This window comes from Ascaphus truei, chromosome 12 (assembly GCF_040206685.1).
Source record: "Ascaphus truei isolate aAscTru1 chromosome 12, aAscTru1.hap1, whole genome shotgun sequence".
Taxonomy (NCBI): Eukaryota; Metazoa; Chordata; class Amphibia; order Anura; family Ascaphidae; genus Ascaphus; species Ascaphus truei.
The window spans coordinates 40,788,174-40,815,821 of record NC_134494.1 but is presented as its reverse complement, the minus strand read 5'-3'; the positions used below and the strand labels follow the sequence as shown (position 1 = coordinate 40,815,821).

Here is a 27,648-nt window from a genome sequence, read left to right as displayed (position 1 = left end):
TTATACACTAGTATACACACAGGGGAAGTCCCGCGCGGTTATACACTAGTATACACACAGGGGAAGTCCCGCGCGGTTATACACTAGTATACACACAGGGGAAGTCCCGCGCGGTTATACACTAGTATACACACAGGGGAAGTCCCGCGCGGTTATACACTAGTATACACACAGGGGAAGTCCCGCGCGGTTATACACTAGTATACACACAGGGGAAGTCCCGCGCGGTTATACACTAGTATACACACAGGGGAAGTCCCGCGCGGTTATACACTAGTATACACACAGGGGAAGTCCCGCGCGGTTATACACTAGTATACACACAGGGGAAGTCCCGCGCGGTTATACACTAGTATACACACAGGGGAAGTCCCGCGCGGTTATACACTAGTATACACACAGGGGAAGTCCCGCGCGGTTATACACTAGTATACACACAGGGGAAGTCCCGCGCGGTTATACACTAGTATACACACAGGGGAAGTCCCGCGCGGTTATACACTAGTATACACACAGGGGAAGTCCCGCGCGGTTATACACTAGTATACACACAGGGGAAGTCCCGCGCGGTTATACACTAGTATACACACAGGGGAAGTCCCGCGCGGTTATACACTAGTATACACACAGGGGAAGTCCCGCGCGGTTATACACTAGTATACACACAGGGGAAGTCCCGCGCGGTTATACACTAGTATACACACAGGGGAAGTCCCGCGCGGTTATACACTAGTATACACACAGGGGAAGTCCCGCGCGGTTATACACTAGTATACACACAGGGGAAGTCCCGCGCGGTTATACACTAGTATACACACAGGGGAAGTCCCGCGCGGTTATACACTAGTATACACACAGGGGAAGTCCCGCGCGGTTATACACTAGTATACACACAGGGGAAGTCCCGCGCGGTTATACACTAGTATACACACAGGGGAAGTCCCGCGCGGTTATACACTAGTATACACACAGGGGAAGTCCCGCGCGGTTATACACTAGTATACACACAGGGGAAGTCCCGCGCGGTTATACACTAGTATACACACAGGGGAAGTCCCGCGCGGTTATACACTAGTATACACACAGGGGAAGTCCCGCGCGGTTATACACTAGTATACACACAGGGGAAGTCCCGCGCGGTTATACACTAGTATACACACAGGGGAAGTCCCGCGCGGTTATACACTAGTATACACACAGGGGAAGTCCCGCGCGGTTATACACTAGTATACACACAGGGGAAGTCCCGCGCGGTTATACACTAGTATACACACAGGGGAAGTCCCGCGCGGTTATACACTAGTATACACACAGGGGAAGTCCCGCGCGGTTATACACTAGTATACACACAGGGGAAGTCCCGCGCGGTTATACACTAGTATACACACAGGGGAAGTCCCGCGCGGTTATACACTAGTATACACACAGGGGAAGTCCCGCGCGGTTATACACTAGTATACACACAGGGGAAGTCCCGCGCGGTTATACACTAGTATACACACAGGGGAAGTCCCGCGCGGTTATACACTAGTATACACACAGGGGAAGTCCCGCGCGGTTATACACTAGTATACACACAGGAGAAGTCCCGCGCGGTTATACACTAGTATACACACAGGGGAAGTCCCGCGCGGTTATACACTAGTATACACACAGGGGAAGTCCCGCGCGGTTATACACTAGTATACACACAGGGGAAGTCCCGCGCGGTTATACACTAGTATACACACAGGGGAAGTCCCGCGCGGTTATACACTAGTATACACACAGGGGAAGTCCCGCGCGGTTATACACTAGTATACACACAGGGGAAGTCCCGCGCGGTTATACACTAGTATACACACAGGGGAAGTCCCGCGCGGTTATACACTAGTATACACACAGGGGAAGTCCCGCGCGGTTATACACTAGTATACACACAGGGGAAGTCCCGCGCGGTTATACACTAGTATACACACAGGGGAAGTCCCGCGCGGTTATACACTAGTATACACACAGGGGAAGTCCCGCGCGGTTATACACTAGTATACACACAGGGGAAGTCCCGCGCGGTTATACACTAGTATACACACAGGGGAAGTCCCGCGCGGTTATACACTAGTATACACACAGGGGGAAGTCCCGCGCGGTTATACACTAGTATACACACAGGGGAAGTCCCGCGCGGTTATACACTAGTATACACACAGGGGAAGTCCCGCGCTGGTTATACACTAGTATACACACAGGGGAAGTCCCGCGCGGTTATACACTAGTATACACACAGGGGAAGTCCCGCGCGGTTATACACACAGGGGAAGTCCCGCGCGGTTATACACTAGTATACAGCAGGGGAAGTCCCGCGCGGTTATACACTAGTATACACACAGGGAAGTCCCGCGCGGTTATACACTAGTATACACACAGGGGAAGTCCCGCGCGGTTATACACTAGTATACACACAGGGGAAGTCCCGCGCGGTTATACACTAGTATACACACAGGGGAAGTCCCGCGCGGTTATACACTAGTATACACACAGGGGAAGTCCCGCGCGGTTATACACTAGTATACACACAGGGGAAGTCCCGCGCGGTTATACACTAGTATACACACAGGGGAAGTCCCGCGCGGTTATACACTAGTATACACACAGGGGAAGTCCTGTGCGGTTATACACTAGTATACACACAGGGGAAGTCCCGCGCGGTTATACACTAGTATACACACAGGGGAAGTCCCGCGCGGTTATACACTAGTATACACACAGGGGAAGTCCTGTGCGGTTATACACTAGTATACACACAGGGGAAGTCCCGCGCGGTTATACACTAGTATACACACAGGGGAAGTCCCGCGCGGTTATACACTAGTATACACACAGGGGAAGTCCCGCGCGGTTATACACTAGTATACACACAGGGGAAGTCCCGCGCGGTTATACACTAGTATACACACAGGGGAAGTCCCGCGCGGTTATACACTAGTATACACACAGGGGAAGTCCCGCGCGGTTATACACTAGTATACACACAGGGGAAGTCCCGCGCGGTTATACACTAGTATACACACAGGGGAAGTCCCGCGCGGTTATACACTAGTATACACACAGGGGAAGTCCCGCGCGGTTATACACTAGTATACACACAGGGGAAGTCCCGCGCGGTTATACACTAGTATACGCACAGGGGAAGTCCCGCGCGGTTATACACTAGTATACACACAGGGGAAGTCCCGCGCGGTTATACACTAGTATACACACAGGGGAAGTCCTGTGCGGTTATACACTAGTATACACACAGGGGAAGTCCCGCGCGGTTATACACTAGTATACACACAGGGGAAGTCCCGCGCGGTTATACACTAGTATACACACAGGGGAAGTCCCGCGCGGTTATACACTAGTATACACACAGGGAAAGTCCCGTTCATTTGCATGTAAACAAGAGATTCCCAAACTTTCTCAATCTCACCGCCGGAGTCAATACAGGGGTCTCCAAGACCCTTTAGCGCCGGGCTGCGCCCCCGTTTCCTGCATGCGCCCCCGTTTCCTCTATCCTCCGGCTCGTGCTCCCCCTCCCTCCCCCCCCCTGCACGGCTCCGGCGTCAAATGACGTCACGTTGCAATGGCATCTCCACGCCGGGTTGCCATGGAGACGAGACGCGGGAAGGTAAGTTACAGAGGCCTCTCGCGATCCCCGGCATTTATTTGAAATGCTTTCGGGGAAGAGCGGGGCTTCTAACAGCCACACCCCACCCAGAAAATCTCGCCCCCCCCCTTGGGGACGCGACCCCCACATTGCGCACACCTGCTTCAGAGTAGAAAAGTACTCTGCCGCGGGGATCATGGGAGAAGGGAAAGAGTAGGAACGAGGGCGCGATACTCCTTAGAACTGCCACTTGTTTTTAAAAATAGTATATGAAATACTCACGTGCGTTTCTAAGCAGGCGTGTTTCAGAGTCACGCACACGTGTGTTTCTAAGCAGGCGTGTTTCAGAGTCACGCACCCGTGCGTTTCTAAGCAGGCGTGTTTCAGAGTCACGCACACGTGCGTTTCTAAACAGGCGTGTTTCAGAGTCACAAACACGTGTGTTTATAAACAGGCGTGTTTCAGAGTCACAAACCCGTGCGTTTCTATACAGGCGTGTTTCAGAGTCACAAACACATGCGTTTCTAAGCAGGCGTGTTTCAGAGTCACGCACACGTGCGTTTCTAAACAGGCGTATTTCAGAGTCACGCACACGTGCGTTTCTAAACAGGCGTGTTTCAGAGTCACAAACACATGCGTTTCTAAACAGGCGTGTTTCAGAGTCACAAACCCGTGCGTTTCTAAACAGGCGTGTTTCAGAGTCACAAACCCGTGCGTTTCTAAGCAGGCGTGTTTCAGAGTCACGCACACGTGCGTTTCTAAACAGGCGTGTTTCAGAGTCACAAACACGTGCGTTTCTAAACAGGCGTATTTCAGAGTCACAAACCCGTGCGTTTCTAAACAGGCGTGTTTCAGAGTCACACACATGCGTTTCTAAAAGGGGGTGTTTCAGAGTCACAAACCCGTGCGTTTCTAAACAGGCGTGTTTCAGAGTCACGCACACGTGTGTTTCTAAACAGGCGTGTTTCAGAGTCACGCACACGTTCGTTTCTAAGCAGGCGTGTTTCAGAGTCACACACGTGCATTTCTAAACAGGCGTGTTTCAGAGTCACGCACACGTGCGTTTGTAAACAGGCGTATTTCAGAGTCACAAACACACGCGGCTTTCCCAGATGTCGGACATGGATTTCGTATCACCTTCAGAGAATTATCTTCCCGTAACGACCGCCTATCACAAAAACAGAAAGATGGCGTACGCTAGCGGTTTATTTATTTCGAAACAAATGAAGTAGAAAGGTGTCAGCCCAGAGTAACCGAGTACTGCAGTACCAGGCGATACCTTTTTTATTTGGACTAACAATAGATATTATAAGACGGAGCGTCCGAGAGATCTCCTCTCCCCTCCGGTCAGCGGTGCGGAGTTACACAGATTGACCTCAGGAAGAGGGAGAACGCTCGGGAGCGAGTCTCACAATATCTATTGTTCGTCCAAATAAAATCAGCATCCCCCGACACCTAAGGACTCGTTTACTCTGCACTATTTAAAAAAAATGGAAAGAAAGTTGTAGCGCTCACAGGCGGCCATCTTGTGCTTTGAGCCGAGTGAAGACGATGGCTTCCAGCCCATTGTCAGTATCGTGTCTCCCTTCCTTGTGGAGTCCCACCTGCGGACGGGCCGACCAGACGCTGCAGTCCCTCTCGTCAGCTCTGAGATGCAGGACGTAGCCCGAACGTGCGAACGTTCCAGAGGCAAGAGTCTCCGGTGTGAATACCCCGGATGAAGCCTAAAAGGCGAAACGCGCAGGGTGGAACCCTTGAGGCTTCTGCAGTTGTTTGGCACCCTCTACGCCCACACACTGGACTCTTACCTCTCGAACGTTTACACGCTCACGCTACGTCCTGCATCTCAGAGCCGACGGAGAGGGGTTGCATCGTCTGGTCGGCATGCCCGAGGACGGGAACTCTACGAGGAAGAGAGACCGCGCCCCAGCAGAGGACACCGTCCGCAGCAAGACAACGCGAGAGGGAAATCGGCCACGACCTAAGCTCCGTGAGGAATCCAGCGCAAGAGACAGTCAGAAAAGAGGACACGTGGGACTCACAATTGGCTGGAAAGCACAAGACAGGCGGCTGCGAGAGATACAACGGCTTTCTATCTTACAGGTTTTATTTGAGGGGGTGGGGGGGGGGGGGGGGGGAGATTTAAAATAGAAAAATGCCAGAGCATAAGTTTTTTTTATTATCATGAAAGGCTCTCATTATGGGAACAGGGTTCTCTGAAGGTGACACGGGACAGGCGCATGCGAGTGTATTTATTATAGTGTTTTCTTTTAAATCAAGTGGCCGTTCTCAGGAATATCGCACCCGTGTTCCTCCACCTCTTTCCTTTTCTCCGACGGTCCGCGCTCCAGAGAACATCTCTTTCTGCATCTACACCCGTCTGCTGCCCGTTACACTCCAGGAAGTTTTGATAAATAAGGATGAAACATTTATTAGTGGGAGCGCGACGTTTCCGTCCTGGCACCGTCTCCCGAACCTTTGAACCAACAGTTGAACTCTCACAAATACACTTATAATCCTAATTTATTATCAAAAGCTCTGGAGTGCTGTTTGTTTTAATCCTGCTGGGGATTATCGTGCCCCCATATGCGGGCACTTTGTGAAAGCAACTTTTCCTGCTTACCAGAGGTTACAGAGAGGCACGGAAATACCCGTCCGATTACCTGACGGGTTAGAATGCCTTTTACTGGACTGACACGCAAATTCCCACATATACAATTATTATACATACAGGAAGAGGCATACATAGTGTGTGTGGTTGGTGTGTGCACGCATGTGCACGCATGCTTTATATTTTAAAGAGAAATATATTGATAAATGTTATAATCAGATATACAACCGACACACAGAGATAGACAGAGACACTCACAGAGAGATAGACAGACAGACAGACAGACAGACAGACAGACAGACAGACAGACAGACAGACAGACAGACAGACAGACAGACAGACACAGACAGACACACACACACACACACACACACACACAGACAAACAGACACTCACAGAGACACACACAGAGATGCAGACAGACAGAGACACACACAGACACACAGACTTTATATTTTAAAGAAAAATATATTGATAAATGTTACAATCAGATATACAACCGACACACAGAGATAGACAGAGACACTCACAGAGAGATAGATAGACAGACAGACAAACACACACACACACACACACACACACACACACACACAGAGACAGAGATACATACAAACACAGAGACACACACAGACAGACAGACACACACAGACAGAGACACATACAGACACACACACACAGACACACAGACCTCGGACTAATGACAGGTAACTGATTGGCGGAACCGGGGACTTGCACCAGTAATTTGGGTCTTTGGACCAAATAACGAGATATACAAAAAGTACCAGAGAAAATACGTACTAGTGAGGCCCCCCCCCACCCCACCCCACCCCACCCCATGTGAGTGAGACCCCCACCCCAAGTGATTGGGACCCCCACCCCAAGTGAGAGAGATCCCACACCCCAAGTGAGTGAGACCCCCGCTCCATACGTGAGTGAGACCCCCACCCCCGACACCCCCCCATCCCCCCACTCCCTACGTGAGTGAGACCCCCCATCCCAAGTGAGTGAGACCACCCACCCCAAGTGAGTGAGACCCCCACCCCCGACACCCCCCCATCCCCTACGTGAGTGAGACCCCCCATCCCAAGTGAGTGAGACCCCCCACCATATGTGAGTGAGACCCCCACCCCAAGTGAGTGAGACCCCCCACTCCAAGTGAGTGAGACCCCCCACTCCAAGTGAGACCCCCACCCCAAGTGAGACCTCCCACCACCCCAAGTGAGTGAGACACCCCCCTCAAACACCCCCCAAGTGAGTGAGACTCCCCTAAACACACACTGAGTGAGACACCCCCCCAAACACACCCCAAGTGAGTGAGACCCCCTCACACCAAGTAAGTGAGACCTCCCCCCCACCCCAAGTGAGTGTCAGTTCTACACCCCCCCCCCCCACCAAAACCAGACAAAGGATGGAGACAAGTATCCCATAATACAGCAAATACCCCAAGATCATCCCCCACATGGGTTATTTCCCACCCCCAACCCAAAAAGACAATACTTGACCTTGCCCCCCCAAAGTTGCCCCCACAGAGGTTACTTCCCCTGACTACCTAACCCCCCACCTCCAACACTGTTACCCCCGAAGAGGGCACTTCTGAAGCTCCCGCCCCCCCCCCCCCCCCCCCAAGTTTCCCCAACAGAGGGCACTTCTCTTGACTCCTAAGTTACCCCCATTGGCTCCTGCAGAGCACCCTGTGCCCAGGTACTCCTCAGTGATACTCCACATAGGGGTAAATACCTTCCAAAGGTGCCCCATTACCAGCACAGACAGGGGCAACTACCAAGATAAGTCCTCTCAAGCTTCCCCACGGGGGACATACATAACCCCCCTGAAGATGCCCTCAGTACCAGCCCCACCAATGTTACTCCAGCCAGGTAAGAACTCTGAATGTGCCCCCTCCAGTAATACCCCAGACAGGGGCACTCCTCTGCATCCCCCCTGGTACCCCAGACAGGGACACTCCTCTGCATCCCCCCTGGTACCCCCGACCGGGGCACTCCTCTGCATCCCCCCTGGTACCCCAGACCGGGGCACTCCTCTGCATCCCCCCTGGTACCCCAGACAGGGGCACTTCTCTGCATCCCCCCCTGGTACCCCAGACCCCAGACAGGGGCACTCCTCTGCCCTCTGCATCCCCCGACCCTTGGTACACCAGACAGGGGCACTCCTCTGCATACCCCCCTGGTACCCCGGACAAGGGCACTCCTCTGCATCCCCCCTCTGGTACCCCAGACAGGAGGGTACCTACCCGTGTCCTCGCAGCGCTCCCAGCCCCCGGTGTGTCCGGGCATCTTATTATCACAGCGCTGCACTCAATGCGCCCGCTCCCTCCCAGCGCCGCGCTCACTATGCGCTCTCTCTGCGCTCACTCTGCCCCACACACCGGCAGCGTGACGCCACGGACAGCCAGCCAATCCCTGCCCGAGCCCAACTCCCACCTGCATGCTGTGCTGAGTATAAGGGGGCATGTGACCAGGGTATATAGACCCTAACCACCCCCCCCCCCGTGTGTGTGTGTGTGTGTGTGTGTGTGTGTGTGTGTGTGTGTGTGTGTGTGTGTGTGTGTGTGTGTGTGTGTGTGTGTGTGTGTGTGTGTGTGTGTGTGTGTGTGTGTGTGTGTGTGTGTGTGTGTGTGTGTGTGTGTGTGTGTGTGTGTGTGTGTGTGTACACACCCATGGTGTGTGTATATATTATTGTGTAGGTGTGTTTATACATATCTGACTGGCATTCCTTTTCAAACTCTATACGCATGAATGCATGAAGAACAGATCTGTGAGGTTTGGGAAAGCTCTGTAAACGTGAAGAAGAGACCTGTGAGGTCTGGAAAACTCTGTACATGTGAGGAAGAGACCTGTGAGGTTTGGGAAGCTCTGTACATGTGAAGAAGAGACCTGTGAGGTTTGGGACGCTCTGTACATGTGAAGAAGATACCCATGAGGTTTGGAAAGCTCTGTACACGTGAAGAAGAGACCTGTGAGGTTTTGAAAGCTATGTATACGTGAAGAAGAGACCCATGAGGTTTGCAAAGCTCTGTACACATGAAGAAGAGACCTGTGAGGTTTTGAAAGCTATATACGTGAAGAAGAGACCCATGAGGTTTGCAAAGCTCTGTACACATGAAGAAGAGACATGAGGTTGGGAAGCTCTGTACATGTGAAGAAGAGACCAGTGAGGTTTGGGAAGCTCTGTAAACGTGAAGAAGAGACCTGTGAGGTTTGGGAAGCTCTGTACACGTGAAGAAGAGACCTGCGAGGTTTGGAAAGCTCTGTACATGAGAAGAATGGACCTGTGAGGGTTGGAAAGCTCTGTACACATGAAGAAGAGACCTGTGAGGTTTGGGAAGCTCTGTACATGTGAAGAAGAGACCTGTGAGGTTTGGAAAGCTCTGTACATGTGAAGAAGAGACCTGTGAGGGTTGGAAAGCTCTGTAAACATGAAGAAGAGACCTGTGAGGTTTGGGAAGCTCTGTACATGTGAAAAGAGACCTGTGAGGTTTAGGAAGCTCTGTACATGTGAAGAAGAGACATGTGAGGCTGGAAAGCTCTGTACACATGAAGAAGAGACCTGTGAGGTTAGGAATGCCTTGTACTCATGAAGAAGAGACCTGTGAGGTTTGGGAAGCTCTGTACATGTGAAGTGGAGACCTGTGAGGTTAGGAATGCCTTGTACACATGAAGAAGAGACGTGTGAGGTATGAAGAATAGTCATGTTATTCTATTATAAAGATGAGACCTGCAATAAAGCTCTCACTAATACACGCCACACCAGGCATCTCACAAGCCTGACCGAATCGTTCAGACAGAAGGGCTACAAACCAAAGACCATTGCCAGAACTATCACATCTGCACTAAAAGCCCCACGGGAACACCTGCTACAATACAGACAGAAAGAACCTACCACACGCATACCACTAGTGGCCACATACAACCCTACCCTAGAGGGTATACGAAAAATAATCAAAGATCTGCAACCCATGCTGACAGAGGATGTGATATTAAAATAAATCTTTCCCAAACCTCCCATTCTTGCGTTCCAGCAACCACCAAACCTCAAACAGAAATTAGTCAACAGAAAACTTTACAACGAACTTAAAGACACTGATAATGGCACAAAACCGTGCAGCAACAAACGCTGCAAACTGTGCAAACATATATGCTAAGATCCCACAGCCAGTCACAACCATGGAACATTCAATGTTAAAGGATCATACAGCTGCACATCGAGGAATATAGTGTATATGATTCAGTGCAACAAATGTGACCAAGGTTGCTACATTGGGGAAACCAGCCAAAAACTACAAGGAAGAATGAATATGCACAGACACTCCATACTCCATCACGAAGAAGGAAGATACTGCTCACCTGTGGGACATCACTTCTCACAACCAGATCATTCCATAAATGATTTAAAAATCAAAGTCCTCACTGGAGTGTTTAAACGCACCCAAGAACGGAAAACATTTGAACTCAGAATGATAAGACTCTTTGACACCAAAACAAAAGGACTTAATGCGGATATGGGGTTTCTCACACACTATCAGAATTGTTTGTAATTATCCTGCCTGCCTCTCTTCTTATCCACACCTTCCCCCTCCCTCCCCACAGCATCCCCTTCCCCCTCCATGCTGTTCCTTGTCACCGTTTTACACCCTTCCATGTTTTCAATCACTTTCTCCCCTTAGGAGATATCAGGGACTGAACCCCCCAAAAAAACTGATGCTACAACTAAGCAGGTATAATGGGTATGTAGAAGACAGAGTATGAACACCGCAGCAACAGATAAAATTGTTATTATGTCCATGAATCAACCTCCATTATAAACCCATATAACCTAGATGGGGGGCTTTAAAAGCACGGCTGGTAGAAGTACAGGGGAGCCCTATCTAGACAGAGCCCCAGAGTAAGCCACGGATCCAGCTACTGCTTGCCTCACCTGCATCTGGTCAAAAGGAGGGTTTCTCAGCCGGTATACGTCATGTGATGAACCGTGGAGCTGCCGGGTGATGCTGGAGAATAACGCTGCTGCTGTTGCTGGTATCGGTGGCGCGCTCCTGCTCGTGATAAGTAGAAACAGGTAAAGGGTTAAAGAACTCGGCGGTCTCTGCTCCTCTGAAAAACTCCAACCAAGCGCATAAAAAAATAAAAAACTTTTATTACATCAAAAGAAAAAAGGCATCCACATAGACTGTGAAACTCCGACGCGTTTCGTTCTATAAATAGGACTTTATCAAACTTTGATGTAATAAAAGTTTTTTATTTTTTATGCGCTTGGTTGGAGTTTTTCAGAGGAGCAGAGACCGCCGAGTTCTTTAACCCTTTACCACTTTCTCACCTTACCTTAACTACAGTCTGTAACGGGGCTTCCCTCACCCTCGGGGAGATTCTGCCATTACTACGTATGTGGTGCATGATACCTGCTAGTAACAGGTGGGCTGAGCTGTCCACTGATGGTAGTGGGGACATGATTGTTATTATGTCCGGATATGTAAAACCATAGAATTCAAAGAGGGTGTACTTTCTTTTTCACACAACTGTGTGTGTGTGTGTGTGTGTGTGTGTGTGTGTGTGTGTGTGTGTGTGTGTGTGTGTGTGTGGCCCTCTCTCCCTCTGACTAGACGGGGATACTGATGCTTGCTTTACCTGCTGGCTCACAGAGATCTGAGCCTCCGCTATCTGGGAGCCTGGGGCAACAATAGGTTAATTGGCAGCGCCTCCACCTGCCCAGGATCCCCGATATGTGAGATTTCCCTGAAAAAGAACAATAATGACAGCTCACAAATATACGTAACCCTTTACTGTATAGAGCATATACACACATATGAATAACCTTTACTGTATAGAGCATATACACACATATGAACAACTTTTACTGTATAGAACATATACACACATATGAATAACCTTTACTGTATAGAACATATACACACATATGAATAACCTTTACTGTATAGAGCATATACACACATATGAACAACCTTTACTGTATAGAGCATATACACACATATGAATAACCTTTACTGTATAGAACATATACACACATATGAATAACCTTTACTGTATAGAGCATATACACACATATGAACAACCTTTACTGTATAGAGCATATACACACATATGAACAACCTTTACTGTATAGAGCATATACACTCATATGAACAACCTTTACTGTGTAGAGCATATACACACATATAAACAACCTTTACTGTATAGAGCATATACACACATGTGAATAACCTTTGCTGTATAGAACATATACCAGTGGCCCCTGCCACACGTCACTGTGCAGTAGTGTCCCCCACCACCGTGTATATCCCACACCGTGTCCAGCGTAACGGACCAGTCCCTTGGTCACTACACCCGAGTGTCCCAAGGAAACCACCCCCAAGGCTGGATCAGCGCCTGCAGGTACCGGTATGTTGGTGCACTATGGAAATATCTGCCGGGCGTTCCAGCACCCGGTCGCTGACACTTCAAAAAGGATCCGCCGATCCAGCGCAGTCTCTCACGATGAGTTTCCCACCGCAGGGGAATGTCTCTCACGATGAGTTTCCCACCGCAGGGGAATATCTCTCACGATGAGTTTCCCACCGCAGGGGAATGTCTCTCACGATGAGTTTCCCACCGCAGGGGAATGTCTCTCACGATGAGTTTCCCACCGCAGGGGAATGTCTCTCACAATGAGTTTCCCACCGCAGGGGAATGTCTCTCACAATGAGTTTCCCACCGCAGGGGAATATCTCTCACGATGAGTTTCCCACCGCAGGGGAATGTCTCTCACGATGAGTTTCCCACCGCAGGGGAATATCTCTCACGATGAGTTTCCCACCGCAGGGGAATGTCTCTCACGATGAGTTTCCCACCGCAGGGGAATGTCTCTCACGATGAGTTTCCCACCGCAGGGGAATGTCTCTCACGATGAGTTTCCCACCGCAGGGGAATGTCTCTCACGATGAGTTTCCCACCGCAGGGGAATGTCTCTCACGATGAGTTTCCCACCGCAGGGGAATATCTCTCACGATGAGTTTCCCACCGCAGGGGAATGTCTCTCACGATGAGTTTCCCACCGCAGGGGAATGTCTCTCACGATGAGTTTCCCACCGCAGGGGAATGTCTCTCACGATGAGTTTCCCACCGCAGGGGAATGTCTCTCACGATGAGTTTCCCACCGCAGGGGAATATCTCTCACGATGAGTTTCCCACCGCAGGGGAATGTCTCTCACGATGAGTTTCCCACCGCAGGGGAATGTCTCTCACGATGAGTTTCCCACCGCAGGGGAATGTCTCTCACGATGAGTTTCCCACCGCAGGGGAATGTCTCTCACGATGAGTTTCCCACCGCAGGGGAATATCTCTCACGATGAGTTTCCCACCGCAGGGGAATGTCTCTCACGATGAGTTTCCCACCGCAGGGGAATGTCTCTCACAATGAGTTTCCCACCGCAGGGGAATGTCTCTCACAATGAGTTTCCCACCGCAGGGGAATGTCTCTCACGATGAGTTTCCCACCGCAGGGGAATGTCTCTCACGATGAGTTTCCCACCGCAGGGGAATGTCTCTCACGATGAGTTTCCCACCGCAGGGGAATGTCTCTCACGATGAGTTTCCCAGGGGAATGTCTCTCACGATGAGTTTCCCACCGCAGGGGAATGTCTCTCACGATGAGTTTCCCACCGCAGGGGAATGTCTCTCACGATGAGTTTCCCACCGCAGGGGAATGTCTCTCACGATGAGTTTCCCACCGCAGGGGAATGTCTCTCACGATGAGTTTCCCACCGCAGGGGAATGTCTCTCACGATGAGTTTCCCACCGCAGGGGAATGTCTCTCACGATGAGTTTCCCACCGCAGGGGAATGTCTCTCACGATGAGTTTCCCACCGCAGGGGAATGTCTCTCCCGAGTCTTGACTCCGCAGCGTAGTCTGGTCCCAAACTACAAATGACCGGATCCTCAGTGAAGTATTGTGTCCCTGACTGCTACCATCACTAAGCAGGCAAGGTCCCTATTTAGGGCTGTTCCCTGCAGCAACCACAAGCTGGTGGTGTCTCAGGGCCTGTACTGGCGCCTAGGGGGAATACTGGCCTATGCAGTGGGTCACTGACCCCTGCACCCACGCACCTCCTCTCCCCTTGCTCTCACAGCACCCACTGCCTAACGTGGTCCCTAGTCAGTGACTGTATCCTGTCTTGCCAGAAAATCCTTGCTCCCTATTCACTCCCTGGCGTCAGGTGGTCACCCCTAATGTTCCTGGGACTTGTAGTTCCTGCCCATAGTCTTTCCTGATTGGCTCCTGTTCGCGCGCTTCTTACTGCGCATGCGCGACTATCTGCAGAGCCCGCCGCCACTTTTGCGGCCACTGCGCATGCGCGACCCTCCCAGCACAATGGCGGCACCCTGTGCAACTACTACCGGGAGCCCCCGGCGACGTGGCCGCCCCGGCAGCGCTACTACCCTCCGCGGAGGTACGGGGGAAACCGGAGACAGTGCATTGACATACAATGCCGTGTTAGTCCAGTGGCGATAGTGCTGAATAAACGAGTACTTCAGTATTAGGAGATACCTTTTTTATTAACATTGACATACACACGCATATCTGCACATATATAGACATATCATCGCTTAGCATTGCAGCCTCCTCTGGCAGAGCAGGGGTTACGTTATCTCGCTGCGTTCCTGTGTAATCTTTCCTTTGTCACGCACCCCCGGGATGCGTTATAATTAAGCTCTGAGTAAGGAGTTAAACACGTTAGCAGCAGACACCGCGCTCAGAGGATTACGCACACACGTGTCCCAGAAATCCCACATTTCCCACATTCCTAATAAAATGATGGTTTCTTGGGCTCCCGGCCCCCGGAGACGCCCCCTCCCTGAGAAAGAGACTGAAGCCTATGCTGCCATTATAGGGATTTAATATCGTTTAGTGATACACCCCTCTCCTCCTCACCCTGCTCCTGTGTCCAGACAATCGCTTCTCCCTATCCACTGACAGCAGAAGTCTCTTTAAATGCCAGAGCCTTCACAGAGACAAGATCTATCGAGGCGTCTGAGACAGCGGAGAAGTCAGGAGACAAATTACGTGGCCTCCGTCCCCTTATCCCGTGGCACAGCCATTTGTTTCATGCCATCTATGTCCCAATTGGTGGCGGATTTTGCTTTTTGCCGCCTGGAGGCTGTGGGGGGCGGCCCTCCCACCTCAGCGCGTTGTCATGGCAATGCCACGGCGGCATGTGATGTCGCGCTGTCATGGCGACGTGGCATCATCGCCACGTCGCCACGCTACAGGGGGAGGGGGGTGCCGTGCTACGGAAAAGGTGAGACACACACACAACAAATACATATTACCCCTCTGGACATGTATGTGTCCGGTATTACCTCTCTGGACATGTATGTGTCTGATATTACCTCTCTGGACATGTATGTGTCCGGTATTACCTCTTTGGACATGTATGTATCCGTTATTACCTCTCTGGACATGTATGTGTCAGGTATTACCTCTCTGGACATGTATGTGCCCGGTATTATCTCTCTGGACATGTATGTGTCTGGTATTACCTCTCTGGACATGTATGTGTCCGGTATTACCTCTCTGGACATGTATGTGCCCGGTATTACCTCTCTGGACATGTATGTGTCTGGTATTACCTCTCTGGACATGTATGTGTCCGGTATTACCTCTCTGGACATGTGTGTGTCCGGTATTATCTCTCTGGACATGTTTGTGTCTGGTATTACCTCTCTGGACATGTATGTGTCCGGTATTACCTCTTTGGACATGTATGTATCCGTTATTACCTCTCTGGACATGTATGTGTCAGGTATTACCTCTCTGGACATGTATGTGCCCGGTATTATCTCTCTGGACATGTATGTGTCTGGTATTACCTCTCTGGACATGTATGTGTCCGGTATTACCTCTCTGGACATGTATGTGCCCGGTATTATCTCTCTGGACATGTATGTGTCTGGTATTACCTCTCTGGACATGTATGTGTCCGGTATTACCTCTCTGGACATGTATGTGCCCGGTATTACCTCTCTGGACATGTATGTATCCAGTATTATCTCTCTGGACATGTATGTGCCCGGTATTACCTCTCTGGACATGTATGTGTCCGGTATTACCTCTCTGGACATGTATGTGCCCGGTATTACCTCTCTGGACATGTATGTGTCCGGTATTACCTCTCTGGACATGTATGTGTCAGGTATTACCTCTCTGGACATGTATGTGTCCGGTATTATCTCTCTGGACATGTATGAGCCCGGTATTATCTCTCTTGACATTTATGAGCTTATGAGGAGAGGCTAGCTAAATTAGATTTATTTACATTGGAAAAGAGGCGTCTAAAAGGGGATATGATAACTATATACAGATATATTCGGGGACAATACATGGAGTTTTCAAAAGAACTATTCATCCCAAGGGCAGTACTAAGGACATGGGGCATCCCTTAAGGTTGGAGGAAAGGAGATTTCACCTGCAACAAAGGAAAGGGTTCTTTACAGTAAGGGCAGTTACAGTGTGGGATGTGGGGTTTGGGAGACTGTGACTAAGAAAGCAGCATGTACTGTGGTTGGGAAAATAAAACGAATTGGTGACACCTTGTGCTGAAGCAGGGGCTGATTGAGCCACCTGTGCTGAAGCAGGGACTAGTTGAGCTACCTGTGCCGAAGCAGGGACTGATTGAGCCACCTGTGCTGAAGCAGGGATATCCCCAAAACCTGGCCTGTTTGTGGCCCTTGAAGACTAGAGTCGCCCACCCCTGCATTGTAGTGACACATGCGGTCAGCCTCCCCCCCCCCCCTATCCCAGTTGGGTCCCTGCAGTAAATTAACACTGTATATTTGTTGCTGTAATTTTTGTTGGTTTAGTGACCCCGTAAACCCGTGCCCTCCTCTGTTATAAAGTGTCTCTGCTGTTACATCCTCCGTCCTAATCACCTTATAATGCAGTGTCCCCCGGGCCAGGCGCGCAGATGTAAACGCTTTCATATTAGATACTTTGTCTAAGGGTGACACGATGTTATCCATCTCTGTGACACCAGGAAGGGGGAGTTTCTCTGTCTATACAGAGAGGTTATTGTGCAGGAATATATTACATGCATGTAAGCCCCACTTACCCCTTAACCCTTTCACTGGTGCGCCATAAGAAAGCTGCTGGGATAGGAAATTCACCAAGGTCACCATATTTAGAAGACCACACCCACACAATAAAACATTTCACATCAGAAATATATCTTATGTAAAATATATGTATATCGTGAACAATACAGAATGAGGGGCTACAGAGAGACAGCTCAGGTGACAGTGAGAGGGGCTACAGAGAGACAGCTCAGGTGACAGTGAGAGGGGCTACAGAGAGACAGCTCAGGTGACAGTGAGAGGGGCTACAGAGAGATCGCTCAGGTGACAGTGAGAGGGGCTACAGAGAGCCCGCTCAGGTGACAGTGAGAGGGGCTACAGAGAGATCTCTCAGGTGACAGTGAGAGGGGCTACAGAGAGACAGCTCAGGTGACAGTGAGAGGGGCTACAGAGAGCCCGCTCAGGTGATAGTGAGAGGGGCTACAGAGAGATCGCTCAGGTGACAGAGAGAGGGGCTACAGAGAGACAGCTCAGGTGACAGTGAGAGGGGCTACAGAGAGCCCGCTCAGGTGACAGTGAGAGGGGCTACAGAGAGATCGCTCAGGTGACAGTGAGAGGGGCTACAGAGAGACAGCTCAGGTGACAGTGAGAGGGGCTACAGAGAGATCTCTCAGGTGACAGTGAGAGGGGCTACAGAGAGACAGCTCAGGTGACAGTGAGAGGGGCTACAGAGAGATCGCACAGGTGACAGTGAGAGGGGCTACAGAGAGCCCGCTCAGGTGACAGTGAGAGGGGCTACAGAGAGATCTCTCAGGTGACAGTGAGAGGGGCTACAGAGAGACAGCTCAGGTGACAGTGAGAGGGGCTACAGAGAGATCGCTCAGGTGACAGTGAGAGGGGCTACAGAGAGACAGCTCAGGTGACAGTGAGAGGGGCTACAGAGAGACAGCTCAGGTGACAGTGAGAGGGGCTACAGAGAGACAGCTCAGGTGACAGTGAGAGGGGCTACAGAGAGACAGCTCAAGTGAAAGTGAGAGGGGCTACAGAGAGACAGCTCAAGTGACAGTGAGAGGGGCTACAGAGAGACAGCTCAAGTGACAGTGAGAGGGGCTACAGAGAGACAGCTCAGGTGACAGTGAGAGGGGCTACAGAGAGACAGCTCAGGTGACAGTGAGAGGTGCTACAGAGAGACAGCTCAGGTGACAGTGAGAGGGGCTACAGAGAGACCGCTCAGGTGACAGTGAGAGGGGCTACAGAGAGACAGCTCAGGTGACAGTGTGAGGGGCTACAGAGAGATAGCTCAGGTGACAGTGTGAGGGGCTACAGAGAGACCACTCAGGTGACAGTGTGAGGGGCTACAGAGAGACAGCTCAGGTGACAGTGTGAGGGGCTACAGAGAGACCGCTCAGGTGACAGTGTGAGGGGCTACAGAGAGACAGCTCAGGTGACAGTGTGAGGGGCTACAGAGAGACCGCTCAGGTGACAGTGAGAGGGGCTACAGAGAGCCCGCTCAGGTGACAGTGAGAGGGGCTACAGAGAGACCGCTCAGGTGACAGTGAGAGGGGCTACAGAGAGACCGCTCAGGTGACAGTGAGAGGGGCTACAGAGAGACAGCTCAGGTGACAGTGTGAGGGGCTACAGAGAGACAGCTCAGGTGACAGTGTGAGGGGCTACAGAGAGACCGCTCAGGTGACAGTGTGAGGGGCTACAGAGAGACAGCTCAGGTGACAGTGTGAGGGGCTACAGAGAGACAGCTCAGGTGACAGTGTGAGGGGCTACAGAGAGACTGCTCAGGTGACAGTGAGAGGGGCTACAGAGAGACCGCTCAGGTGACAGTGAGAGGGGCTACAGAGAGACCGCTCAGGTGACAGTGAGAGGGGCTACAGAGAGACCGCTCAGGTGACAGTGAGAGGGGCTACAGAGAGACCGCTCAGGTGACAGTGAGAGGGGCCTTTTTGTGGGCGCCCCCGCCTTACCTCCTCCGTTGGCCGCCCCCCTCCTTACCTTGTGTGGCGTCAAATGATGCTGCGGGGTCGTGTGATGTTACCAGGGCAACCATGACATCACATGAACCCGCGGCGTTGCCATGGTCACGCGTCCTCAAGCCGGCTGAATCCCGGTAAGTAGAGGTTGCAGAGGCCTCGCGCGGTCCCCCCGGCATTTCATTTAAATGCCTTGGGGAACTTCAAATGTATATGGTAAACCTGCCCAGCCTGGAAATATTGCAAAGCCAGTATAAACCAACCTCACACTGATGATACCCATCAAGGTTGAAACATGTCTGTGAGTGGTTTGACTTGCTTTGCTAGTTCCATGCTGTGCTTAAAAGCTGTGTAAACAGCGATGCATTTGCTTAAATGGGCTCCATGTGAATGGATATTCCAGGTAAAAGGTGATACATTGTGTGCTCATTTGCATGTCATTTCCCAGAATCCCTTGCTGCAGTGGGAGCACTGTATACTAGGTGATAATGGTGAAAGGCAGGGGTGCAGACCTGCCTAAGACATGTGAATGTGCTCACAAGTGATATTCTTTATTGGATATATATATATAGTGAGTCTGACTGCGGTGTATTAAGGGAGGATGGACTCGGCCTTGCCCTGACACATACAGGGAAATAAGAAGGGCTACACTTACATTAAAACCCACTTATTAATTTAGCACTGAGACCAGGGTTTCCAGGTGTCCAGAATTGAACTGGACTGTCCTGTATTTGGACCCTCTGTCCAGGAAAAAATTATAGTTTAATACTAGGCATGTATGTGTATAACAGTATTACCTCTCTGGACATGTATGTATATACCGGTATTACCTCTCTGGACATGTATGTTTGTATATACCGGTATTACCTCTCTGGACATGTATGTGTATACCGGTATTACCTCTCTGGGCGTGTATGTGTATACCGGTATTACCTCTCTGGGCGTGTATGTGTATACCGGTATTACCTCTCTGGGCGTGTATGTATATACCGGTATTACCTCTCTGGGCGTGTATGTGTATACCGGTATTACCTCTCTGGGTGTGTATGTGTATACCGGTATTACCTCTCTGGGCGTGTATGTGAATACCGGTATTACCTCTCTGGACGTGTATGTATATACCAGTATTACCTCTCTGCACATGTATGTGTATACCGGTATTACCTCTCTGGACATGTATGTGTATACCGGAATTACCTCTCTGGGCGTGTATGTGTATACCGGTATTAGCTCCCTGTACATGTATGTGTATACCAGTATTACCTCTCTGGACATGTATGTATATACCGGTATTACCTCTCTGAACATGTATGTGTATACCAGTATTACCTCCCTGTACATGTATGTGTATACTGGTATTACCTCCCTGTACATGTGTGTGTGTACCAGTATTACCTCTCTGGACATGTATGTGTATACCGGTATTACCTCCCTGTACATGTATGTGTATACTGGTATTACCTCCCTGTACATGTGTGTGTGTACCAGTATTACCTCTCTGGGCGTGTATGTGTATACCGGTATTACCTCCCTGTACATGTATGTGTATACCAGTATTACCTCTCTGGGCGTGTATGTGTATACCGGTATTACCTCTCTGGGCGTGTACGTGTATACCGGTATTACCTCTCTGGGCGTGTATGTGTATACCGGTATTACCTCCCTGAACATGTATGTGTATACCAGTATTACCTCTCTGGGCGTGTATGTGTATACCGGTATTACCTCTCTGGGCGTGTATGTGTATACCGGTATTACCTCCCTGGGCATGTATGTGTATACCAGTATTACCTCTCTGGACATGTATGTATATACCGGTATTACCTCTCTGGACATGTATGTGTAATACCGGTATTACCTCTCTGGGCGTGTATGTGTATACCGGTATTGCCTCTCTGGGCGTGTACGTGTATACCGGTATTACCTCCCTGTACATGTATGTGTATACCAGTATTACCTCTCTGGGCGTGTATGTGTATACCGGTATTACCTCTCTGGGCGTGTACGTGTATACCGGTATTACCTCCCTGTACATGTATGTGTATACCAGTATTACCTCTCTGGGCGTGTATGTGTATACCGGTATTACCTCTCTGGACATGTAGGTGTAATACCGGTATTACCTCTCTGGACATAGTGACCTGACCGGCTTGGGGGGCCGCGGGATTTCCCCGGGCAGGGAGAGAGCAAGGCTGCTGCTAGGGGGCTGGGCAGCTTCCTCCATCATGATTGGCTGCTGCTGGGTAAAGCAGCCAATCAGGAGGAGGTGTCAGGAGCCTGGGGGTGGAGACAAGGAGAAGAGGAAACAGCATGGAGCAGAAAGAGGTGAGAGGTGTGTGTGCGTGTCTCGAGCGCGTCGCACTTTTCACCATTGTGTCCAGTATTTTTGGAGAAGCCGCCTGGCAGCCCTAGACCAGGGTAAAAAAATAATTGCCAATTTATATCAACATTTTTTTTTAAAACTGTGTAAATAGGACTAGAGGTGGAAATGCACTGCGGGTGTTTATGTCTGAAAATAACAGCTTTTTGTGGAGGAATACTGCGAGTTTCTTATTAAAGTTTCCAGGCTACAAGAATTGGACAAACAAGAATAATTTTTTTGACAATGAGGGTTAATTTTGCACTAGATTTGCAGGGGGAAGAGTTTCGGGACGTTAACCCCAAGGGCGGGGGGAGACGGGCATACCCAGCATTGGCGCTTAGTGCACCCTGCCCTCGGACACACAGTTCCAAATTATGAATCACTCTTCTGCCATAAGACACCTCACAGGCACTGGGAGACTTATTGCAGAACACGGCTTGGTTTATTTGGACTATAATCCTTATACCGGCCCCAAGCGATCCCCGGGGCTCCCCAAGGATTAGCCACCGTGTAGACTTTGCGCTGTGTCTGTATTTCGGGAGAGAAGGGAGGTTCGCTGTAACAAAATCAGCATTTCATATGGGGAGGGGGGTGCACTTGGAACACGATTCCCTAACACATGTATTTGCTTCACATCCGGTCCCCTGAGAGGTGAATGTTCTCATCCAGAATAAGCTTGTTTTTTGGTTAATGAGGGCAATGAAATGTGCTGTGGGATTTATGCGTATTCCCCAAATCCTGCCTGATCTTTCTCTTAATTTGCTGACACTTCTCCTCGTTGCTGATGGGAGCATGGCGTACCCCTCTGTCACCCCCACAGGGATACAAATGCTGTCACTGGGAAACCTTCAATCCCATTCCAGTTTTAAATAAACACCCTAAATACTTATCCATTCCATTGTGGGTCCTGGCCGAGGTGCTCCTGGGCGTAAGGAATTTAGCAAATGATTAGACATCCATTATTCAGGGCTTCCTTTCCGATTGATCCTAAACCTTCGAGTGCCAATGTCACATTACAGAGAATGACGCTTAACGTAGCGGGGAATATTGTCTTTCCCCCTGATAACGCCATCCTGCAAAATGATGGAATACATATGTGCAGAAAATGAGTGCATGAGTATGTATAGCGTTGTGCGTATAGCGCCATCCTTGCACATAGCGCATCACAGCAGTAATACACGTGACAGAATAAAACACGTAACGGGAATAAGGGCATTCTGTAACATTAGGAAAAGACCCACCTTAAGACACACTTGCTTAAAGAAGCATATGAATAGCACTGTGGATATTCTGAACACATGACACATAAAGCTTGGCCCCCTGCAGACGCATTTACCAGAACTCCCTCCTACTGTCTCTGTACGTTCTCCCTACCTACCAATTAGATTGTAAGCTCCTCGGGGCAGGGACTCCTCTTCCTTAATGTTATGTTTGTCTAAAGCACTTATTCCCATGATCTGTTATTTATATTATCTGTTATTTATTCGATTACCACATGTATTACTACTGTGAAGCGCTATGTACATTAATGGCGCTATATAAATAAAGACATACAATACAATACAATGTCCCTGCTCCGAAGAGCTTGCAATCTTTTTCATGCGTATAATTAGAAAATTGCCAATTTTTTTGGGGGGGTCAAATTTTCGCAAAAACAACCAGGGAAGTGTTCGCAAAGTGTACGGTACAGGTTACTGTCTGATTAACCCTTTCCCTGCCCTGGGGCCTGTGGTGTATTGCGCACCGAGGCGTCCCCGGACTTTCTGGCAGCGAAGGGGTTACGATATTTGCATCGGGGTAGGATTTGCTTGACTTTGTTTTCCGCCAGAACGGCGAACGCGACTGCGCGGGAATATAGTGATCTATAGCAGGGGTGGGCAACTCCAGCCCTCAAGGGCAACCCAACAGGCCAGATTTTCAGGATATCCCTGCTTCAGCACAGTTGGCTCAGCCAGCCCCTGCTTCAGCACAGGTGGCTCAGTCTTCGACTGAACCCCTGATTGAGCCACCTGTGCTACAGCAGGGATATCCTATAGCACTGGCTTATAGCCTTGTATAAGACTGGCTGAGTGTGGGTCCTGCAGCCGGTGCATGAGCTGTGTATAGCGCTGATCACACCTTTATATTAGCTGCTAAATACACTCCTTGTGGACGAGCCTCAGACAGCGGAGGTTGATATAATAAAATTGACTTTAATTCCTTTGTCTCTTATCTCACAGACTCTCGGGAGCTTGTAAATGTGTGAGCTACCTCCTCAGCCTACACATCAAGTCATGTTCCTTATCTTATTGTTCTGCTAAAAGCTCTGTGCTCTTTAAAATTGTGTTAATAAATCAGTAGGAAGAAAAGCCAGGACAGTGACAGAATGAGAGGGGGAGAGGGGGAGAGGGGAGGGGGAGAGGGAGAGAGAGAGAGGGGGGGGGGGGTAATGCAGGTGAGACTGAGCAGATTTTATTATAATAATAATACCAATTTTTGGGGCACTTTAGATAAATAGCTACGGGTGATCATTTATAAAGCACTTTCAGTGCTGAAGAGGATAAAGAGCTGCATTTCAGAAGGAATGAAATAGCGACATGTCTCAAAGGGTTACCATAGCCCCGCGTTGCTCGCCCATCCAGCAGGGACAGGGTTAATCAGATGCGGGTCAAGTGTAATAGCTGAATATGCATTTACTTTGGGCTCATGTCTCCTAAACACCATCTCTGGCTCTCCCAGCAATGAGAAGGTCGGATTCCTTCCTTCTACTCTCATGGAGATAAACATTGCACGAGTGAGATATACAGTATACAAGTCCATAGGAGCATGTAGCATCATTTTGACTCAGAGTCAATTTGTGTCGACGGAACCAGCTGCTTTGCTCCAATTTGACTTCATCTGAGCCATGAGGGTTTTGGGAAGGGGTTAGGGCAACTACAGTCCTCAACGGCCACCAGCAGGTCAGGTCTTCAGGATATCCCTGCTTCAGCACAGGTATCTGTCAGTGACTCAAGTCTTTCACCACCTATGCTGAAGCAGGGATAGCCTTAAAACCTGATCTGTTGGTGGCCCTTGAGGACTGGAAGTTGCCCACTGCCGGGTTAGGTAGGGTTACCATATGTATTTTCCCGGGCATGCCCGGCTTTTTGGTCGAAGGTCGCCGAACGCGGATACGTGAGCGAGGCCGGCTTTTGGTGTCCTCTTTTTTTTTTAAATATGGACTTACGGTTACCCCTTGGTTAGGGTCCGAGCAATATTATAATGAGACGCCGGTAACTGGGGCACTTTTCCTCTCTCTGCACAGAAGAGATTTGCCAGATGTAAGGTGGAGGCAAACGTAGAGATCTGTGTCAGTGTGTGAAGTCAAGTTCTACATGTGTCACTGACACAAAGTGATACAAATACAAACGCGTGCTTCATTATTTTGGCGCTCCCTGCTCCTCTTATTAATAGATCCCCCCGGGTGTCTGTCTCATGCAGAGATTCACCTTTTTCTTAAAATGCATCCTGATTACTGTCGCATTAACCGACAGCAAAATGAACACGGCGTTTTCTGTATCTGTTTCTGTGCATGATTACATTTTGTATAATTTAATATATAATTTAATGTTTGGTAAATCCGTGGTTGGATATGGAGAGATACGTATACTTGAGGCTGCTTAAGCCATGTGATGTAACGTTTGTTGTTATGAAAACTAACGAAGAATATTATAGCAAATGAAATAAAAATGCCTCCTGATAATATCAGCGCCGGTTATCATAACAAGGCCGCGCAACGTAAATAAAGTAAAAATCACTGACAAATCCGTGTGTTCTTCTGGAGGTTACTTTTGATCGGAGATGTTTTTGCGCTTGGAGGCGGAGGAGCGCTGAGATTCATTACTAATCTGGGCTTCTGCTTCTTCTGGAACTGAACGAACCTGAGCTCGTCCTGTCTGCTATCATCTGACACATACTGAGCGGACCCCTCCTCCCTGATGAATATGTTCATAAGATGCGGGATAGCGCACAGATAATGTTTAATCCACTTCCATTCACTTGGATAGATGAAGTCTTGCATCACAGACCTGTCATCTTCCACTGATCTCCAGCGAATCCCACTGATATGGGGTCACTCGCTGATATGGGGTCAGTCTCACTGATATTGGGTCAGACTCACTGATATGGGGTCACTCGCTGATATGGGGTCACTCGCTGATATGGGGTCAGTCTCACTGATATGGGGTCCGACTCACTGATATTGGGTCACTCGCTGATATGGGGTCACTCGCTGATATGGGGTCACTCGCTGATATGGGGTCAGTCTCACTAGTATGGGGTCAGACTAACTGATATTGGGTCAGACTCACTGATATGGGGTCAGACTTACTGATATGGGGTGAGACTCACTGATATAGGGTCAGACTCACTGATATAGGGTCAGACTCACTTATATGGGGTCAGACTTACTGATATGGGGTCCGACTCACTGATATTGGGTCACTCGCTGATATGGGGTCACTCGCTGATATGGGGTCAGTCTCACTAGTATGGGGTCAGACTAACTGATATGGGGTCAGACTAACTGATATGGGGTCAGACTAACTGATATGGGGTCAGACTCACTGATATGGGGTCAGACTCACTGATATGGGGTCACTCGCTGATATGGGGTCAGTCTCACTGATATGGGGTCAGACTCACTGATATGGGGTCACTCGCTGATATGGGGTCAGTCTCACTGATATGGGGTCAGACTCACTGATATGGGGTCACTCGCTGATATGGGGTCAGTCTCACTGATATGGGGTCAGTCTCACTGATATGGGGTCAGTCTCACTAGTATGGGGTCAGTCTCACTGATATGGGGTCAGACTAACTGATATGGGGTCAGACTAACTGATATGGGGTCAGACTAACTGATATGGGGTCAGACTAACTGATATGGGGTCAGACTAACTGATATGGGGTCAGACTAACTGATATGGGGTCAGACTAACTGATATGGGGTGAGACTTAGTGATATGGGGTCAGTCTCACTGATATGGGGTCAGACTTACTGATATGGGGTCAGACTTAGTGATATGGGGTGAGACTCACTGATATGGGGTCAGACTAACTGATATGGGGTCAGACTAACTGATATGGGGTCAGACTAACTGATATGGGGTGAGACTCACTGATATGGGGTCAGACTTACTGATATGGGGTCAGACTTAGTGATATGGGGTCAGTCTCACTGATATGGGGTCAGACTTACTGATATGGGGTCAGACTTACTGATATGGGGTCAGACTTAGTGATATGGGGTCAGTCTCACTGATATGGGGTCAGACTTACTGATATGGGGTCAGACTTAGTGATATGGGGTGAGACTCACTGATATAGGGTCAGACTCACTGATATAGGGTCAGACTCACTTATATGGGGTCAGACTCACTGATATGGGGTCAGACTAACTGATATGGGGTCAGTCTCACTGATATGGGGTCAGACTCACTGATATGGGGTCAGACTAACTGATATGGGGTCAGACTCACTGATATGGGGTCAGACTCACTGATATGGGGTCAGACTAACTGATATGGGGTCAGACTAACTGATATGGGGTCAGACTAACTGATATGGGGTCAGACTCACTGATATGGGGTCAGTCTCACTGATATGGGGTCAGACTCACTGATATGGGGTCACTCGCTGATATGGGGTCAGTCTCACTGATATGGGGTCACTCGCTGATATGGGGTCAGTCTCACTGATATGGGGTCAGTCTCACTGATATAGGGTCAGACTCACTTATATGGGGTCAGACTCACTGATATGGGGTCAGACTAACTGATATGGGGTCAGTCTCACTGATATGGGGTCAGACTAACTGATATGGGGTCAGACTAACTGATATGGGGTCAGACTAACTGATATGGGGTCAGACTCACTGATATGGGGTCAGTCTCACTGATATGGGGTCAGACTCACTGATATGGGGTCAGTCTCACTGATATGGGGTCAGTCTCACTGATATGGGGTCA

General features: G+C 49.7%; 1 protein-coding gene across 1 annotated transcript in view; it reads left to right on the top strand.

Moving 5' to 3' along the window:
* MDK (midkine) overlaps nt 1-4,000 on the top strand; it is a 15,856-nt gene extending 11,856 nt beyond the window's left edge. Inside the window, 1 exon segment of the mRNA XM_075566689.1 lies at nt 3,966-4,000. Within this exon segment, the coding sequence (XP_075422804.1) occupies nt 3,966-4,000 (35 nt within the window).
* The last annotated feature ends 23,648 nt before the right edge of the window (nt 4,001-27,648 follow it).